We start from the raw sequence: 21,121 nt of genomic DNA, 5'->3' as shown, positions 1-21,121 counted from the left end.
TTGTTGCACGTGTCGCACAAAGTCATTAACCCCCGTCACACGTACTTACCTCCCCAACGACGTCGCTGTGGGCAGCGAACATCCTCTTCCTGAAGGGGGAGGGACGTTCGGCGTCACAGCAACATCACACAGCGGCCGCCCAATAGAAGCGGAGAGGAGGAGATGAGCGGCCGTAACATGCTGCCCACCTCCTTCCTTCCTTCCTCATTGCCGGTGAGACGAAGGTAAGCAGTGTTTGTCGTTCCCGGGGTGTCACACGGAGCGATGTGTGCTGCCTCAGGAACGACGAACAACCTGCGCGCAGAAGGAGGAACGACTTTATGAAAATGAACGACATGTCAACGAGTAACGATAAGGTGAGTATTTTTGCTCGTTAACATTCGTTCGGAGGTGTCACAGGGTGCGACATCTCTAACGATGCCGGATGCGCGTCACGAATTCCGTGACCCCGACAACATATAGTTAGATATATCGTAGCGTGTGATGGGGGCTTAAGGCTACATTCACAATTCTGTTATCCGTCAGGTTATTCCCTTTTTTTTTTTTTTTTTTTTGACAGATCCATCGTGATCAGTTTGTGTTTGGACACCCAATGGGTGTGCCAAACATGCTGGACATGCTCAGTAGACCATGACGGAATCCAGTACTGGAATCCGCCAAGTGACAGATTACGGCAGAGTGCGTCAGTGCGTCATTTCACGACTGATCCGTCACGCGGCGGATGCAACACAAGGCCATCAGTCAAAATCCGTCGTTAATACAAGTCTTTGGAGAAACAAACTGATTCCTGCAAAATATTTTGCAGGATTCCATAATTCCTCAAGGCGACGGATTGTGACTGATGCAAAACAACGGAAGTGTGAACTTGGCCTAAGAAAATGAGATTTAAGTCCAAAAATCATCATCCAGTGTTGAGGTTATACCTACGGTTCTGTGTCGTCGTCCCCCCCAATGCTATGAGAATTATTTATTAACCATAAAATCCCAATCCTGGGGCATCTTTTCTTATAACTCTGATATATGCTGTCCCTCTATTCCTCCTGGAAATGTCTCATTTCTTCCTCATGTCCTTCCGCTCTCTGACCTCAGACAGAATGGTAACAATCAGCCCCTTATAGATAAAGAAAATGTCATACAAACAAGGACGAGGGTTTTTTAGAAAGTTTTTGCATGAAATAACCGCACAGACACAGTTACTTATACAGTTTTTTTTTCTAAAAGGATTCAACATTGCACATTTCATACATACAAAATGCTTTGTAGAAGCAACCATATATCATTTATTGCATATGTATTAGCGCCCCGTGGCAAAATAAAACAGCTATGGTTGTGCTCTTATGTACATATTTAACACTTTATGCAAAAACTAGTATCAGCTCAGAAACCAGCCGTCCACTATACAGATGCGGGTCTGTGCTCCGTCGGATCGGCCGAACGCCTTGTGACCATCTAAAGAGTTTTCAAAATAAATATTCCTTGGCATGTGAGGGCACGAGAGCAGAGTCCTGGGCCGGGGTCACAGTATCCGCTCGTAGAACAGGAGGTAGGCCTGAGAGTTCAGTACTTTGTTTAGTGGCATGGCCTGCACGTGGCTGTCGCTGATGTGGTACCAGTGGCCGCTACTGGGTTCTGTGTTGGATTCTGCAAAGAAAAAAAAAAGGCAATAGTAAAGACATAAATAAATGAAAAAAGGTGACAGGATCACCTGCCTACAGTCTGACTGCCTCACTCCAAGAAGATACAGGAGGATTAACCCCATAAACGCTGTGGCAATACAGACCATGGTAAATAGGAAGGCTCCCATATTGGTTATAAGAGAGCAAAGGTGCGATAGCCACGAGACGGTAAAAAAATAAAATGCAGACGTATCGCAAGTCAGCTCGAAGCACATGTAACAGGTTACTCTCCTTCCCACTCAGTGACATACTGGTATATCATGGAGAAGGCTCAGGAGCTGAGTCCGCCCTATGCAAGTGAGAAGCCAGCTGTGTTATACAGCCAGCACCTAACCGCAGCAACCAGAACAAGGTCTGACTGCTGATGTTTAACCACTTAAATCCCACTGTCTGAGATTTACGGTAGCATTTAATTTAATAAATATTGTGGCATATAGACAAAGCGATTAAAAGTTCAAAAGTCTCATAGAAGAACTAAACATTATATTATAATAAATTATATATAATATCTATCCCTCTATCTCTATATAAAAGAGCCGAGGCCGCTCTGTATAACGTAAAAACCACCTTTATTATACTCACCTAGGGGGCGGTCCGGTCCGATAGGTGTTGCTGCTCCCGGTCCGGCCCCTCCTCTCTTCTTGCAATCGCCATCCTCCTGCCCTGCCCCGTGTACATGATGCGTCCTGCATCATTCACAGAGTAGCCTCCATTGTGCTCCTGCGCAGGCGCACTTTGCTTTGTCCTCAGCTGGGAAGATCAAAGTATTATAGTGCGCATGCGTTCTTTGACCTTTCCTCGTGCATGCACACTACAGTACTTTGCTCTGCCCTCAGCAGGCCAGATTAAAGTGGCACCTTCACAGGAGCGCAATGGAGGCCTCTGTGTAAATGACACAGGACTCATCATCAACACGAGGCTGGGAAAGAGGACTGCGACTTCACAAGAAGGAGGAGGCACTGGACCGAGAGCAGCGATGCCCATCGGACCGGACCGCCCCCTAAGTGAGTATAATAAAGGTCTTTTATATATGTTATACACAGCGGCCTGGGCTCTTATATACAGTATTCTGGAATGCTGAATATAAGACCTCACTGGTGGTGGCCGCAGCTTATAGGGGAAAAATCTGGTGACCAGTTCCCTTTAACCCATAAGTTAATAGTTAAAACTGTGCATGTGACAGCTGTGCTGCGTCCCTTGTCACATCTATGGCACCAGTCACCTATACTGCCCTAACGTCTAGTTGTAGCCACCACCCGAGTGTGATCGATTCCTCCATATTCCTACTGCAGGGAGGAGATGGTCTGAATTTATAATAGTAAAGCTACTAATTGCGATCCTAGTGAGGAGACAATGGACAACGACATGAAGCTCACTCCCTTTCTAAAAAAAAAAAAAAAAAAAAAAAGTTATGTGGCTGAATGAAAAAAAAATAATTATCAGAAGATTTTCTATATGGATGAATTAGTAAGTAATAAATATAATAATATTTATTAATTTATATAGCAGTGTTAATTCCACAGCACTTTACATACATTGGCACCTCTGTCCCCATTGGGGCTCGCAATCTAGAGTCCCTATCTGTATGTCTTTGGAGTGTGGGAGGAAACCGGAGAACCCAGAGGAAACCCACGCAAACACGGGGAGAACATACAAACTCCTTGCAGATAGTGTCCTTGGTGGGATTTGAACCCAGGACCCCAGCGCTGTAAAAGGACAGTGCTAACCATTGAGACACCGTGCCATAACCACACATTGCGGGTAAGGGATGTAGATTGGTAATAGCACTCCATCTCAAAATGGAAATTTAGTAATGGGATAGAGGGATCAATATCCAGGATTTCAATAAAAATTATTAAAATTAATAAAATACAATGCAACATGTTTCAGCTGTAATAAAAGCCTTCTTCAGGTTTAACGTTGACAGAAATAAAAAGAAAAAAGTTGTGGCCCCAAGTTGACTTTTGTGCACCTCTTACCTTCAGGAATTGCTCCCCGGACTACCAGCTCAGACAGGTTCGGATTTGGGGTTCGAGATTTCACATAGGCGGTGTAGTGTCCGGAGCGCATGGTGCCGCTGTGCTCGATCACCCCGTACAAGGAGTACAGGAGTCTGCAGTCCCCATCACAAATCACCTAGAAGACACACAGGGATCAGCGCTCACTATCATTATGGGCCAACTTTAGAGGCAACATCACAACACTGTTAGTTCCTGGGTTTGTCCTGTGGTTCCAGAAAGCGTTTTTTTTCTGACCTATAACCTTTGTTGATCAGTAGGGGGGGTCTGAGCACTTGGCTGCTTTAAAATCCCCTATAATAGTCTAGATGTGCATTCATGGGATCAGCAAAGGTGTGATTGGTCAATCGCATCTTTCACACAATTGTGCTGCAGACAGCATCTCTCCATGTAAGTGGGAGTGATTATTTCCATTAATAGAATTGGGAGGCCACAGGAAGATGGGACATTCTAGAGCAAACCCAGGTACCGGGGAAAACCTTGGTAGGTTGAGGCTCAAGAGTTCTCGGCATGGTAGGACAATAGACTCACACCGACCCTTGGATCTCAGAAACTTAGCTTTAAAACAGCCATGATGTTAAGTACAGTTGAGGTAAAACAGAAGACCTTGCGAAAGAAGAACTGGTGAGAAGGAAGGGTCCTCAAAGCGTCTGCAACCAACTGGATGAGGTTGGAGTGCAATGGTCGGTGAGGCCAGACTGAAGCCATCAGGAATACCCACCACCTTCATCCACGTGAGAATGCAGTGTAGAAGGGAAAGAAGAGAGACCGCTGTCCAAGGAGTGACCAGAGCATCTACTGCAGAGGTCTCTTCTCTCCTCTTCCCCTTCTACTTTGCAGTGGGTAAAAGTGGTGAGAACTTAGGTGGCTTTGTACCAGGAATGATCTGTACGAGGACGACCATCATCTCTTGTGAGCGCATCAGAGGAAAAAAAAGTGGGCTCCTCAATCTATGCATCATGAAGGATCCAAAGGACCATATTTGGCAAGAGAACAATGAGGGGCAAACTGGGCCGACAAGCGCTCCAGTGCCCACAGACTGCGAGAGGCCGGCCAGGTTACCCATCTCCATTTAGGAGGGCTAAAGGCCGCTTTACACGCAACGACATCGCTAATGAGATGTCATTGGGGTCACGGAATTCGTGACGCACATCTGGCCTCGTTAGCGACGTCGTTGCGTGTGACACGTATGAGCGACCACTAACGATGCAAAATACTCACATCGTTGATTGTTGACACGTTGTTCATTTTCAAAATATCGTTGCTCGTTGTGGACGCAGGTTGTTAGTCGTTCCCGAGGCAGCACACATCGCTACGTGTGACACCCCAGGAACGAGGAACAACACCGTACCTGCGTCCTCCAGCAACGAGGTGGGAGTGACCTTCATGTGGCTGGTCTCCACCCCTCCGCTTCTATTGGTTGCCTGCCGTGTGACGTCGCTGTGACGCTGCACGAACCACCCCCTTAGAAAAGAGGTTGTTCGCTGGCCAGTGACGCCGTTAGGCAGGTATATATGTGTGATGAGTACTAGCGATATTGTGCGCCACGGGCAGCGATTTGCCCGTGACGCACAAAGGCGGGGGCGATCGCTAGCGACATCGCTAGGGATGTCACAGCGTGTAAAGCGCCCTTTAGTTACGGATGTGAATTTGATGAGTTTTTAAGGGGTAGAGGATTAAGGTTCTCGGCACAATTGAAGCCTGGAAGACCCCATGGTGAAACAATTCACAATGTGAACAAATTAAACAGCCTATGCCTGGCGCAGGGGGTTGTCTGGGAGGGCAGAGGGTTAGGAGGCGAAAAGCCTTCACGTGAAGTGAACAGAGTGCCTGGGAAAAAAAAAAATGGGTCCAAAATGGCACTAACCAGCTTCCACAAAAGGATAACCACAGACCTGTGTCCACAAATGGTGTTTGCGTTCGTGTGGCTACTTCTTGTGGTGTGTGAAAAGGAAGAGGGCAAAGACCGGAGAAGAGGATCCCTATTAGCTGCTGGGGATCCTCCTAAAGAGGCACAAGACGGCATCAGAAACCCCAGAAAAGGCCGCACAAAAACAGTAAGGAAAGCAGAACAGAAATTGGCCCGGGGGGGAATAACAAACAGGGAGACTCCCATTGTTGAGCCTTCTAGTGGCTGGGGTTATATCCTCGGTCCTGTGCCCTTCTAGTAACCATGAAAATTAAAATTGGGAAAAATAGTCTCAATATATTCTAGCGTTTTTGTGTATACAGCTTGTGACGACATGGACTCTGTCAGTGCCTAGTATGGGTTAAGTTTCTTAAAATTCAACCAGACATGATAGTTTGTTTATAAACGGGTGATAAGCCCCTCATTGTTTCTATAAGACTCTTAAGCCGAGGTCACACGTAGCGATGCAGCAGCGATCACGACGATCTGACCTTATCAGGATCGCTGCTGCATCGTTACATGGTCGCTGGTGAGCTGTCAAAAAGGAAGATCTCACTAGCGACCAGTGACCAGCCCCCAGCGACGCGTGGAAGCGATGCTGCGCTTGGTAACTAAGGTAAATATCGGGTAACCAAGAAAAGTGCTTCGCTTGTTTACCCGATATTTACCTTGGTTTCCAGCGCACACCGCTTAGCGCTGACTCCTTGCACCCGTAGCCAGAGTACACATCGGGTTAATAAGCAAACCGCTTTGCTTATAGTTACCCGAGGTGTACCTTGGCTACGTGTGTACGGAGCCGGCTTCAAGAAGCTGCGGACGCTGGTAATGAAGGTAAATATCGGGTAACCAAGCCTTTGCTTGGTTACCCGATATTTACATTGGTTACCAGCGTCCGCAGAAGCCGGCTCCCTGCATATTCAGTTGTTGCTCTCTCGCTGTCACACACAGAGATGTGCGCTTCACAGCGGGAGAGCAACGACCAAAAAATGGTCCAGGACATTCAGCAAGAATCGGCGACCTCACAGCAGGGGCCAGGTCGTTGCTGGATGTCACACACAGCGATATTGCTAGCAAGGTCGCTGCTACGTCCCAGAAAATGATGACTTAGCAGCGACGTTGTCATCGCTGTCGTTGTGTGTGACAAGTCCATTAGGAGTCTAGTGTTAAAGTTCTTCTTGCTCATGCAATTGTCTTGGCCAGTGAAGGACAGATACCCAGACAACTCAATTATGCGAACCTCCCATTGTATTACTATGTGTATTGCTAGATGCGATGTAACTTAGCTGTCCCTCCCTCGTCTCTGCTAGAGAACCATTACTGCTGGGGATATTTTGCATACGGCTTGAAATCTAGCCAATAAGAGCCCAGTCTTATCCACCAATCGTGAAGACCCCAATGGTCTGAATGGACAGTTCAGGGGTATAAGAAGGAGGACTGTCCATTGCCCGGGTAGTCTCTTGCTACATGCTACCAATCTAGGACCTGCGGATCCGATTGGCGAGCCATAACCGAACCTGGATTATAACACCACATGGACTTCAGCATCAAATGCAAGGATTCGGCTGAGCTATCTAGGACTACCTAAGGAAGGAATCCAGCTTGGGACAATCCAGTCACCTGACTATAGGTTTTGCGGTCCTCAGCCAGTTTCCTAAATCCGGCGTTATTCCATTCTCGGTGGGTGCCTGCTAAAGCAGGGTGCTGCTGGATTGGAGTAAGTAGCCGTGGAAGCTCTGAGGCATGGACAGTCTAATCCCTGGTGAGCCAGCGGAAGGGGGAGAAACTGTTGCCAGTTACATTTGTGTGTTTTGATGGTTATGTGCCATGTGCTGTTAATTGTTTAGGGATCCAATAAAGTCTTAATATTGGGATTCCCTCACCCTGTGTTGTCTGAGTAGTGTTACGCCCACGGATAAGGACGTCGGGCGTTCAGTTGGGATGAGCCCTGGGCCATGCTGTCTTTCTAAAGGCGGCCGATCCAGCGGACGAGAGCACCCACTGACCCCCGTGACTTCACAGGAGAGCACCCACTGACCCCCGTGTCTCAGCACAGCTCCTGTGGAGTCCGAATCTACAGTCATGTGTTACTCCACTCCCTCTGACCCTGCTCTAGAAGAAGAGGGGAAGAGCAGCAGCAGTTTTCAGCATTTACCCTGCAATCTATAGTAATCCCCCCCCTTACCTTACACTTCGCGTTACAGAATGGAGCCAGGTCAATCACCTCAGGAAACTTGATATGTTTATTAAGTTTATGCAGATTAAAACCGTTCTACAAACAAAAAAGAGAATTTTGTTTACTTACCGTAAATTCTTTTTCTTATAGTTCCGACATGGGAGACCCAGACCATGGGTGTATGCTACTGCCCCCCGGAGGACACACAAAGTTACTACACTCAAAAACGTGTAGCTCCTCCCTCCTAGCATATACACCCCCTGCCAGCCAGATCTAGCCAGTTTAGTGCAAAAGCTGAAGGAGGACATCCACCCACAAGAAGAGACGGAGTAAAATCCGGCAGAACCGGAACCTCTGTCTACAACAATAACAGCCGGTGAAGACACACGGAACAAGAAACCTGCCAACAGGCAATAGGGAGGGTGCTGGGTCTCCCATGTCGGAACTATAAGAAAAAGAATTTACGGTAAGTAAACAAAATTCTCTTTTTCTTTATCGTTCCTTTATGGGAGACCCAGACCATGGGACGTTCCAAAGCAGTCCATGGGTGGGAATAAACAGACACTGAGAAGCAGGCAAACCTAACTTCACAAATGGGCGACAGACGCCGGAAAAATGCGTCTGCCCAAGCCCGCGTCTGCCAAAGCATGAGCATGCCTTGGGTAGTGCTTCGAAAAAGTATGCAGACTAATTCGAGCTGGAGTCTGACAGACCTACTGAGCCGTAACCTGGTGCTTGAAAGCCCAAAAAGGCGCCGACAGGTCTGATCAAATGTGCTCTGATCCCCGGCGGGGAAGGCACTTGAGTACACTTGTAGGTCTCGGAAATGGCCGACCTAAGCCAACGAACCAGGGTCGGCATAGATGCCGAGAGACCGCTACGCTGACGAACAGTCAGCACCAGAGAGGTGCACCGCCTAATAACGGCGGTGCGAGACACATAGATCCGGAGCGGCCGCACCAGATCCAGGATATGCAACGCTTTCTTAAGCGATGAATAGGAGCCGGACAAAAGGAAGGCAGGAAAATTGCCCCGAATAAGGTGGAAGCAGTAACCGCCTTAGGGAAAAGTCCGGAGTCGGATGAAGACCACCTTGTCTTGATGCAAAAGACCAAAAAAAGGGGGTGACTCCGAGGGAGTGCAGCCAGAACTCTCTGGCGGGAAATGATAGCCACTAGAAAGAGTACTTTCTGTGAAAGACACAACAAAGAAACCTCCCGAAGATGGCGCAAAGGGGGGTTTCCGGGAACCGGGAGGACCGGATTAAGGTCCGAGGTCTCCATAGGCCGCCGGAAGGCGGATGATGTGGGATGCGCCCTTAAAGGAGCGCACCGGAGCCAGCCGGACGATTCGCCGCTGGCACATACTGACAGAGCCGAGACCTGTCCGTTAAAGAGGGATAGTCCTAGCTATAGACCGGCCTGTGCAAGGGACAGGAGGGTCGGCAAGGCCAAAAAAGGTCAAAGGACACTTTGGAGCTCGAGTCATAGTGGAGATGACTTCAGGAAGGATATCAGAAGTCGCTAAGATCCAGGACTCAAGAGCTACGCCGTCATTCTGAGAATCCAGAATTCTGACGGGGCAAAAACGGACCTTTTGAGAAAAGGTCTGAACGGTCCGGAAGATGCGAAGGCAACCCAACGGACAGAAGGAGCAGGTCAGAGTACGAAGCCTGCTTGGGTCAATCTGGAGAATGACCCGACGGCCCCCGTTACCGATCTTGCGCAGGACTCTGGACAAGAGGTAGAGGGGGAAATTCGTAAAGAGACAAAGCTGGGATCAAACATGAACCAGTGTGGCTACCGCAAAACCTGAGGATTGTGGACCACGGTAGGACAGCTGAAATAGCCTGCCTCGTAGTTTTCACATCTAGCATGTGGACTGCGGATACGGTGGACTAGGAGTCCCTTGTCCACTGAAGGATGTTGAGCCGCCATGATTGCCAGGCGGCTGAGTGTCCCGCCTTGGAAGCTGGTGTAGGAAAACGCTGTCACGTTGTCCGACTGGACTCGAATGTGCCTAGCCGCCACAGATGGTGAAGGCTTAGAGGGCAAGAAATACAGCCCTGATTCCCAGCACATTGATCCAGAGGGCTGATTCGGACAGAGTCCAAGCGCCCTGCGCTCCACGGTGGAGATATACTGTTCCCAAGGCGGATAGGCTAGCATCCTGGTGAGGATCACCCGGAACGGACCAGAAAAGGAGCGCCCCTGAGACAGAGTGGCCGAAGCCACCACTGAAACGAGCCCCTGGTCAGTGGCGAAGCCACCACCCCGTGGGAGGAGTGAGTTCGCTAGTACAGCGGAAAATATCCAGTCTCAGAGGACGCAGGAAAAACTGGGCAAGGAACCACTTCCATTGACGCCCTGAGAACCTCTGGTTCGAGGTCAGAGTGGACTTGCACAGAAAGACAAGCCACCCGATAGGTCAGAGTGGCGAGAGTGAACGAAGCACTCTGCTAAGAGTCAGCACTGGATGAAAACCCAACAAGAAAACCGTCCAGGGCCAAAGATCACTGCCAAACCCTAGGGGGGCAGGACCCTGATCACAGCTGCCCCATGAGGATACTGGAGGAGCCTTGTCTGACCCCAAGGGAAGAGCCACGAATTGGACCACTCCGATTGTCAAAACGCAGTCAACGCTGGTGTGAAACTGCGATTGACTCCTGCCGATAGGCATCTCTGATGCCGATGGTTGCTAGGGAATCTCCATGGAGTCTTGATTGATCCGGTGAAAAAAACACACGGAACAAAACCAAGACTCAATGAGAAAACGCCACACCTGGCTATGCTTGAAGAGCTAAAGATCCAGGTCGGAAGCACTGCCGTCTTCGGGGACTAGGAATAGATTTAAGCAAAAATCTCAGAACCGTTCCCAGACGGGAACCGGTACAATTACTCCATTGGCCTGCCAGAAATGCCACGGCCTGTGAGAAGGTGGCGGCTTTGGAGCAGGGAGGAGATGACAGAGAAAAACTGTTTGGCGGGTGGACAGAAGTCCATCCTGTAGCCAAGGGAGATAAAGTCTCGCCCCCACTGAACGGAGACGTGTTAGAACCCTACGTCGCCAGTGGAGAGAGCCTGCCACCGACCAAGGAGGTTGTTGGCGTGGCTAAATAGCTCGGAGGAAGCTGACTCAGTGACAGCATCTCCTGCGGCCTTCTGAAGACGCAGCTGCGAGCTATTTGGTTCTATGGACCTAGGCTGACCTAGAGGACGATCAGGCGGAGGAACGGAAACCACCGAAACCTCAACTGATTCCTGTCCTGGACAGGTGCCCTGGTTTAGGTTTGTGGCAAGGAAGAACACTTCCCGCCAAGAGCTTCCTTAATTTCACTCAGTTGGTTCCGAGGACACTGGTCTCACCAAGTGGGAGCCCAGCAGGGAACCTCCATAGAGGCATCTGCCTTCCAAATCCGAAGCCACAGGAGCCTGCGGATAGCGAGGAAGGGAGCCCAGATCACCGCCGTGCGGCGTCCAGCATGGCAGACCTGGTATAGAACAGAAGTCTGTAAGTTCAGGCAACCGTTTTGGCATAGAGTCCCTGTGGGAGGATGCATCTCCTCCAGAGAAGCAGAGAAGGTACAAAAAAACCGCACTGCTGTAAGCTGAGGGGAAGAAAGCTCCTGCCGTCCTCATACCGACTTGGCCCAAAGGACAACCGGGCGGACCGCAGAACCGTAAGTGAGGAGCCATCAGGCACTGACATAACGGCCCAGGCTGAGCCACCAGAGGTGAATGAGCCCACTACTTGACCACTGTTGGTGGACAGGGGAAATCCAGTCCTCAGAATCACGCTTCATGGGAAGCGATCAGAGCGGACCCTGGCTGGTCCCAGGGGCCTGAAAAACTGGAGAGGTTAAGGAACACACGTTGTGTTCACCTAGATAAGGTAACACCGGCGGATTGAGGTCCAGTACAAAATTAATGAACCGTAGGATCCATATAGAGGTGCCGTCCGCCACTGATACAACTATCTGGGCTGAAAGTCTAGACACCGGAGTGGCTACCCTTGGCGGATGGGTACACTCCTTGACCACCTCAGATGGGAGGGGGAGACAGGCAGCAGAACTCCGCTGTGGGGTCTGCAGGATAGGCTGTGGGCTTGGACGCAGCGGGCTGAAAACTGGAGTGGTGAAAGAACACACTCCTCGTCATGTTTAAAGCATACTGATGCATTTCTGCCAGCGGGGAACACTTCCCTGATCAGGCGGATGGAGGTCCAGTAAAAGAATAATGGACGTAATCCAATCATTCGCATCTGCGTCACCTACGGACGGATCGTCCGAGCCCGTGGTAGAGACATCCTCCTCGTCCAGCGAGTCAGCTCGTAATCGGAGCTGCGGGACGGGGAGGACAGGGGACCCTGCGTCTCCCTGTCAGGAGGACGGGGTCTGTGTCCAGAAGGAGAGTCCCTTGTGAGCTTTGCTGAGCGAAGCAGAAAACGCCCTGAGAAGGGGGCTGCATGCTCAGCAGATGCCGGGACAGCCGACCCCTGGAGATTCCTATGGGGGTCAGCCACCGAACCGGAGCAGCTGGAGGGACCATTAATGAGCTCCCATGTATAGCCGTACGAGACTACCTGCAGGGGATAATAAAAACAGCCTGCAGTCTCGCTCTGTGACATGCTGCAGAGGTGGGGGCTCTGTCTGGAATGGCTAGAATACCCAAGACAGAGGTTCAGCCTGGGAAGAATCCCGGCTGAGGCATCTTGCTACTATCCACCACATAAGAACCGTTACAGTGTGTCGGTTCAGGCATATAAGGTTACATGCAGAACATGTAGAGCTTTGCTGCTAGAGTGAGACATGCTGCTGAGGAGGAGATTCTATGATAAAGAATTAACTCCTTCATGCCCTGAGAGTGAATAAAAGTGCACAACCAGAGGTTGTGACTTATCAGGCCGCTATATGTGTGCCCTCCAGATTCCAGCCTGGACCCCCAGCCAGATATTCCCTCCCTCTGCTGCAGAGCAGCCAGCGCCGTCCAGTGTACTAAGACGCTGAGAAAATGGCGCCAGAGCGAGGAGGGGGGGGGCGGAGGTTAACCCAGAAGCGGGAATCGGAGGGCGAAGGAGATGTACAGGGGAGGGAATCATCTCCTCAGATAGGAGTGTCCTCCCCTGTGCAGAGCGGCCGGCGGGCGGCTCTGCAGCGTCCCCCTGCATGTCTGACATGCAGGGGAACGAAACGAAACTAGGCCGCGGCTGAAGCCGGGGCCTAGAGTTATACATGCGGCCGAGAATCAGGCAACATCGGCGCGGTTCCCAGTAAAAAACCGTGGAACCGGCCGGAAACACAGTAAAAGCAGCATTATCAAGCATCACTGTCCCCCACATTAAAAGTGCCCCACATTGCAGAAAGGACCCTCTGAATAACGTCTCTATACTTAGCTTTGAGACGCAGGGTCCAGTCCCTGGTGGGGTGGGGGTCCAGTGCTCCTTCCAGCAGGGTCCTGCACCAGGGCTGCGGATGGAGGCCGGTCTCCTGCAAGGCAGAGAGAACCGTGTTGGCTCCAACTTCAAGCCAGAGCCACTAGGGATGGTGAAGGAGCGCGGCATGAAGGGCTCCTGCCCTGAATCAACCTTAACAGCACTGCCGCCAGGGGAGTGTGAAGGGACATGCCGGGAGTCCAGTGGACCCACTTTTCTTCCAAATCTTTAGAAAAAAAAAAAAAAAAAAAAAAAAATCAACTTTTCTTCCAAAGAGAATACATGTGTGTGCCTCCTGACACAAAGCAAAAAACTGGCTAGATCTGGCTGGCAGGGGGTGTATATGCTAGGAGGGAGGAGCTACACGTTTTTGAGTGTAGTAACTTTGTGTGTCCTCCGGGGGGCAGTAGCATACACCCATGGTCTGGGTCTCCCATAAAGGAACGATAAAGAAATACAAATATTACCAGGTAAGTAAACATTTTCTTAAAATAATTAATTTTCTAGCAAGTGTCTCTGAATTAAAGTTTACAACGCACGGCCTGTGGTGAAGACATGAGCAGGACAGGAACCGAAGCTATGGATGAAAAGAATGATTCAATTCACTTACAGCAAGCAGAGATCTTACAACTGTAGACAGCAGCATCTTAGACACACACAGCTCACATCCAGCCTTTATTACTGGGGGAGACACAGAGCTCACATCCAGCCTATATTACTGGGAGAGACACACAGACCTCACATCCAGCCTATATTACTGGGAGAGACACACAGACCTCATATCCAGCCTATATTACTGGGAGAGACACAGAGCTCTCATCCAGCCTATATTACTGGGAGAGACACACAGACCTCACATCCAGCCTATATTACTGGGAGAGACAGAGCTCACATCCAGCCTATATTACTGGGAGAGACACAGAGCTCACATCCAGCCTATATTACTGGGAGACACACAGACCTCACATCCAGCCTATATTACTGGGACAGACACAGAGCTCACATCCAGCCTATATTACTGGGAGACACACACAAAGCTCACATCCAGCCTATATTACTGGGAGACACACATAAAGCTCACATCCAGCCTATATTACTGGGAGACACACATAAAGCTCACATCCAGCCTATATTACTGGGAGAGGCACACAGAGCTCACATCCAGCCTATATTACTGGAAGACACACAGAGCTCACATCCAGCCTATATTACTGGAAGACACACAGAGCTCACATCCAGCCTATATTACTGGGAGAGAGAGACATAGAGCTCCCATCCAGCCTATATTACTGGGAGAGACACAGACATCCCATCCAGCCTATATTACTGGGAGAGGCACACAGACCTCACACTTAGCCTATATTACTGGGAGAGGCACACAGACCTTACATCCAGCCTATATTACTGGGAGAGGCACACAGACCTTACATCCAGCCTATATTACTGGGAGAGACACATAGAACGCCCATCCAGCATATATTAGTGAAAGACACACACAGAGCTCACATCCAGCCTATATTACTGGGATAGACACACAGAGCTCACATCCCAGCCTGTATTACTGGGAGAGAAACTCCCAGAGGAAAAAAAAAAAATCTGACATTTGGGTCAAGCTGCAAACTGCATATCAGGGGGTCTGAGATGAAGACTGCAGACTAACACTTAGTAGTTACTTTTAGTTCATTAAATTGCACCTACATGTGTGCAAATCATTTTGTCAAAGGTGTCCATAACCTATAAATCGGACACAGGGGCGCCGCTGCTGAATGAGGACATTTGTACCTGCTGAAATCTCTTTAGGTGCAGCGTCAGGATGGGAGGAGGCACCGACACCAGCATCTGCTTTTTGGCATTGGTGTATACAAACTTTTTATCACCTGAAAAAAAAACAAAAAAAAACCAAAAACAAACCATAAATGTCAGTGAAATATATAATAACTACATATGTGACATCGCTGTCCGGCCGCAGGTCTTCTCACCTTTAGTGTTATTTGTCAGAGTCTTGGCCTGTCTTTGGGTGCACGTGTTACACAGCAGCTGGTTGCTGCCCACCAGGCTCTCCTTGCGGGTGAAGTGATCGAGGCAGCCCAGGACGGACCAGTCCTCCACCTGCAGCTTCTTTCTGTCTGACAGCGTGCAGAACGCCGTTTTGGGGTCCTCGTTCACCACCTCGTAGACCTGTGCGCTCAGGCTGTCATTTATTATTTCTATGTTTATGTCATCGGGTTGGAGGCCGGAGCTCAGATTCAGCCGGTTTATGCTTTCCGTCAGCCGGTTGCATGCGTCTTCTTCCGATTGGGGTCTCCGGGTCACTTCATATGGAGGCGCCCGGTCATCCATGTTTACCTGATCGATATCTCCATTTACCTGGACCTCGGGGGTTTTACTGCCCGAATCGCCCTTATCTTCTGAATATCCAGAACTTGATTGGGGTCGATCGTCCTCCTGATCCTCCAGGGTCTCCAGTCTTACATTATTGTTGGTTTTATTGTTCCCTTCTGGAGGGTCCACGCTCCTCTCCGCACCGGATTCATCCTTCACAGATGAGGAGACATCACCGGCAGACGGCTCCTCCTGAGAGGCGGCGTTATTATTTAATGTGTTATTGTCACAGACGGCATCTTCCTCCTCATCCTCCTCCTCTTCGTGGCCGGCATTCAGATCCGTGAACAGCAAGGTCTTCCCCTGCAATTTCTGTTGGCGACGATTATTCTGCAAGATTGTAATACAACAATATGGTCAACCGAAAAAATAGCAAAATACCCCGTACAGGAGGGTCTGCGGCAACAAACATCACTAAATGTCCACAGTGACCCATCCAAATAATGAAAAGGGGCACACCCATTATAGACATTAGTGGGACATCCACAGGTAATGCCACAAATATCTCATCATGGTCCCAGTAATGCCCTGGAAATGGTGAAATCCAACACCAGCCATCGGTGGACACTGGAGAGACCCCCATACACCTCCCTGTCATCTGCCTGTACATGCCGATTAGCACTACTGACTGCATTTCTCACCAATTTTCCCCTGTACAGAGTAGTTTTCAGTTGTCTCTGAGCTAGTGAGTGGAGACTGGCTGTTAGGAGGTCTCCCATGCACAGCACACACACGAGAGATTCCTGCTCTCCTGTCTGTATGTACCAAATGATCTGAAGCAGCAGAAGCAGCATGGAGGACATTATACTGCAGTATTGAGCAGTGTAACTGTGAATCCAGCTCTGGGGTGAGATAAACACTTACTAGAAAGCTGCATGAGTTGTGCGAGCCTCCTCCTGCCCCCTCCCCTATAAATAGCCTTTACCTGGCAGCTCCCTCAGCGAGCAGGCAAGCTTTCTTGTCTTAACACATTCACATCATCCTCCATATATGTGCACCACATGTCGGAAGTGGGTTCACCCCATGCTCTGCAGGTGATGGCTGTGTATTACAGCCAGGACCTGTCTAACAATCGAGGGTGGAGCGGAGTAGTGATTGTTAACTTATTAAATCCCGCTGTCAAACTCTGACTGAGGCATTTATCACACACCGGTATCACGGGTTGATGATAGGTTGAAATGACAGCGGTGAGTGTGTGTGTGGTGTATGTGTGGTGTGGTGTATGTGTGGTGTGGTGTATGTGTGGTGTGGTGTATGTGTGGTGTGGTGTATGTGTGGTGTATGTGTGGTGTGGTGTATGTGTGGTGTGGTGTATGTGTGGTGTATGTGTGGTGTTGTGTATGTGTGGTGTGGTCTATGTGTGGTGTGGTCTATGTGTGGTGTGGTGTTGTGTATGTGTGGTGTGGTCTATGTGTGGTGTGGTCTATGTGTGGTGTGGTCTATGTGTGGTGTGGTCTATGTGTGGTGTATGTGTGGTCTATGTGTGGTGTGGTGTGGTGTGGTGTGGTGTGGTGTGGTGTGGTGTGGTGTGGTGTGGTGTGGTGTGGTGTGGTGTGGTGTGGTGTGGTGTGGTGTGGTGTGGTGTGGTGTGGTGTGGTGTGGTGTGTGTGTGTGTGTGTGTGTGTGTGTCCGGGATTGGCATCTGCACCGTCGCAGCTACAGCCACAAAACTTTGCACACTCACACGTCTGGACCCCGTGTCATAGGCTATATTGTGAGGCGAAATTTTAACCCCGTACGTTCCAATTTACCAATCAATTTTGCCCCTATATACATAATGGGGAAAAAGTGAAACGAAAAAAGTGTATCCGCACTGTCGCATTTACAATCACGAAACTTTGCACAGACACCTGATGTTCAATGGGTCACGTCGTAGACTATGTTTTGACAGGAAAATTTAACCCCGCGCTTTACAGTTACTCTCCAAAAAACATGCCTCCATTAAAGTAAATGGAACTACAGGTTATTAGTAGGAGCTGTGATTGGTTGCTATAGGAACAAAAGACATTCATAGTATAAGAAGCTTATATGTGAGGTAATAAGATGTCAGGCGCGAGACGGGGAAAGAGCGCGAGACGGGGAAAGAGCGCGAGACGGGGAAAGAGCGCGAGACGGGGAAAGAGCGCGAGACGGGGAAAGAGCGCGAGACGGGGAAAGAGACAGACGGAGCACATTACTTGGCCAATTTAGTTAAATCTGTGTGGAATATCTGTGGAGTTGAAATATATGTTGTGAAATGCTTCTATTCGCTTAGTTTTTGCCTTTTAATAATTACATTTCTATTTGTTTTGTGGTTTTTGTGTGCAGAATACATTTTTGTTAATACATTCTATTTTGTTAACAGCAGTTATTAGGGTAGTACAGCTAGTATTTCATATAAATGGACTTTCTCACTATTCGGGGCTCCTCTCTCCCCACTATGCAGAATATGGGGGGGGGGGGGTGGGTGGGTGTCATAGGTTTGTATTCTATCCACAGCACATCCGCTGTCGGGCGGCACTCACCTTTGCTTGCTTTTTCGCTTGCTTCTTTGCTTTCTTTTGAAGGTGTTTACTTGTTCCGGACGCAGAGTCATTTCTTTCTTTTACATAACCATTGTTGTCATCATCACCGTCCTCCTCGCTCTTCTGCTCACAGACATTCTTTGATGTTTTGCTATTATTTTTCTTTGGGGGCTGAAATGTAAAATGAGAATATAATGAGCCGTATATTCTTGTTCCCAGAAGAAACTACAGTCGTGGCCGGAGGTTTTGAGAATCACACAAATTTTGTTTTTTATAAGTTTGCTGCTTTTACTAGTGGCAAGTTGCATTAACCCTAAATTGTCGTCAGGTAAAATTATAAAATAACAAAAATCCAAATTTTATTCCTCTCCATGAAAAAAACCCCAATCACAAATCCAGTTTCTACTGTATTTCAGCGTGCCACAAAATGTATTGTATATAGTTCAGTAAGAAACGTCTCCTAAAGAGACTTCAGTTTTGGGATCAATTTAACACCAGTGCAGAGCTTGCTCAGAAATGGCAGCAGGCAGATATCAGTGTATCTGCACGCATAGTGAGAAGGATTTTGTAGGCGTTCAGGGTATCAAAAAGGGCAAAAAATAAGTCACCTCTCTCCAAGAATAATATCAAGGACACACCGATATTCTCAAGAAAGTACAGAGATTGGACTGCAGAGGGCTAGGGTAAAGTTATTTTGTCTGTTAAAGACAATTCAGCTTTGGCATCAATTTAAGACCGGTGCAGAGCTTGTTCAGAAATGGCAGCAGGCAGATACCAGTGCATCTGAAAAAAATATCAAGAAGAAGGATTTTGTAGGATTTCCTGGTGTCAAGAAGAGCAGAAAACACTTCTCTCCAAGAAGAATATCAAGGACAGACGGATATTCTGAAGGAAGTACAGAGATTGGTGGGTAGAGGACTGGGGTAGAGTTATTTTGTCTAATGAAGCCCCATCAGACTGTTTGGGATATCTGGATGATTGGCTGGAGAGGAAATTGTGACCACTGCCATGAGTCCTAGTCTGTCAACAGTAAAGCATCTTGAGAGCACTCGTGTGGGGGTTTCTCCTCCATGGAGGGGGGGCAGGGAAGTAACTCCCAATTTTTACCTCAGAACATGGCCATAAAGAATCAGATCTAAACATTTTCCATAATCCTCTTCTACCAACCAGCAAGGAGAAGTTTAGTGATGAAAGGCTTTTCCCAGCAAGATGGAGACCACGTCACAAGACAAAAGCAATAATCAAGTGGCCCGGTGAACAAAATATTGAAATTTTAGGTCCACAGCCAGGAAACTCCTCAAATCTCAATACAATTGAGAACTTGTGGTCAACCCTAAAAGTGTGGGAGAATAAACGAAATACAGAAATGGTGATAGCATTGGGTCATCAGTCAGGGTTTGGTCCAGAACCTGATATTCAGCTACCAAGGTAAAGGGCAGAAGTCCTGAAAAATGAGGGTCAACCCAGTAAATATTGAGCCTTTACATAAACTTGATAAATTTGTCAATAAAAAAGTTTAAAAATCTATGAAATGTTTAGCACTTAACTACAGCTGACTAAATGATTGAAAAAGAAAACTGAAGCAGCAAACTCTGAAAATCAATGTGTTCCGAGACTTTTGGCCACGACTTTAGCGAACCTACCCAGTCAACAGCAATATTCTCCTTTTCCATCGGTAGTCCAAGCTAGTAATCCTTGTATAATGATCATACAGGTTATTACTTACACGCCCCCCCCTTGTCCTTCATGTTACAAATGTGGCATGAATGACGTGCCCATTACGGTACCCTTAAGTTTACTGTTCTCACCGTATCATCCAGGACAGGAAGAGACAAGTCAAGGAAAGGCTCATGGACCAAGGACACCTTGAAATGACAAAATAAAAACCATGTCTTTCATAATCTGATGTACTGATATCCTGACATTTGTAAATTTTGCTGTATCATACTGTATAAGAAAAAAAAAAAAGCTACAAGCTGGCAGACGAGGCACACAAAAAGAAAAATCTCCTAGTTCCTGAATAAGTCAAACAGGAGCTTAAATACTCTTTCAATGGGAGAAAGGTTTCTCTCTCAGAAAGTGACCCCCCCGCCGAAGAAAAAGCAGCTCAAGTTCAGGCCTTTGTTGTTTCTGATGCATTAACACTGACAGGAAAAGACACGTTCTAACAAGACAGAAGAGGAACAAAGAAGAGAAGTATATTACTGGTAGTGTCTGGGGGTTTTCTTTAGTACCTCCTCTGCATTCATCCTATTCAGTTTCATGCTACAATACAGATTTGTACAATCTTCCCAGGATCCATCATTTTCTCCACTTCTTGTCAAACAAACTCAAATCCATCTCTGGCACTAAAGCAGGCTTTACACACTGCGATATCGGTCCCGATATCACTAGTGTGGGTACCCGCCCCCATCTGTTGCGCGACACAGGCAAATCGCTGCCCGTGGCGCACAACATCGCCCAGACCCGTCACACATACTTACCTGCCCGGCGACGTCGCTGTGACCGGCGAACCGCCTCCTTTCTAAGGGGGCGGTTCGCTCAGCGTCACAGCGACGTCACTGAGTGGCCGCCCAATAGAAGCGGAGGGGCGGAGATGAGCGGGACGTAACATCCCGCCTACCTCCTTCCTTCCGCATTGTGGCCGGGAGGCAGGTAAGGAGAGCTTCCTCGTTCCTGCGGTGTCACACGGAGCGATGTGTGCTGCCGCAGGAACGAGGAACAACCTCGTTACTGCTGCAGTAACGATTTTTGAGAATGGACCCCCATGTCACCGATGAGCGATTTTGAACATTTTTGCAACGATGCAAAATCGCTCATAGGTGTCACACGCAACGGCATCGCTAATGCGGCCGGATGTGCGTCACCAAATCCGTGACCCCAACGAGTTCGCATTAGCGATGTCGCAGCGTGTAAAACCCCCTTAAGGCAACTAGCTGCAGAGGAGCCTCTCCCCACTTTTCCTATGAATTGCTATGGGTTATCCTAATGCCAACAACTGGAATAATGCTATCTGCAGCTCCTCCGTG

At 48.6% G+C, this 21,121-nt stretch overlaps 1 protein-coding gene across 2 annotated transcripts in view; it reads right to left on the bottom strand.

Annotated features, from left to right (window-relative positions):
* Positions 1-1,212: 1,212 nt before the first annotated feature.
* USP16 (ubiquitin specific peptidase 16) overlaps positions 1,213-21,121 on the bottom strand; it is an 87,376-nt gene continuing 67,467 nt past the window's right edge. The window contains exons 12-18 of one of the 2 annotated variants that reach the window (XM_075335022.1): positions 19,901-19,957; positions 18,093-18,263; positions 15,186-15,918; positions 14,989-15,083; positions 7,786-7,872; positions 3,656-3,812; positions 1,213-1,641 (exon numbers count right to left, since the gene is read on the bottom strand). In XM_075335022.1, coding sequence (XP_075191137.1) covers positions 1,517-1,641; positions 3,656-3,812; positions 7,786-7,872; positions 14,989-15,083; positions 15,186-15,918; positions 18,093-18,263; positions 19,901-19,957 — 1,425 coding nt within the window. In that variant the 3' untranslated portion in view covers positions 1,213-1,516. The remainder of the gene's footprint in view (positions 1,642-3,655; positions 3,813-7,785; positions 7,873-14,988; positions 15,084-15,185; positions 15,919-18,092; positions 18,264-19,900; positions 19,958-21,121) is intronic. The other variant, XM_075335023.1, reaches the window with a different exon arrangement.

This window comes from Anomaloglossus baeobatrachus, chromosome 2, assembly GCF_048569485.1.
Source record: "Anomaloglossus baeobatrachus isolate aAnoBae1 chromosome 2, aAnoBae1.hap1, whole genome shotgun sequence".
Lineage (NCBI taxonomy): Eukaryota > Metazoa > Chordata > Amphibia > Anura > Aromobatidae > Anomaloglossus > Anomaloglossus baeobatrachus.
The sequence above is the reverse complement of the archived record's forward strand: the minus strand, read 5'-3'. Positions and strand labels throughout refer to the sequence as shown.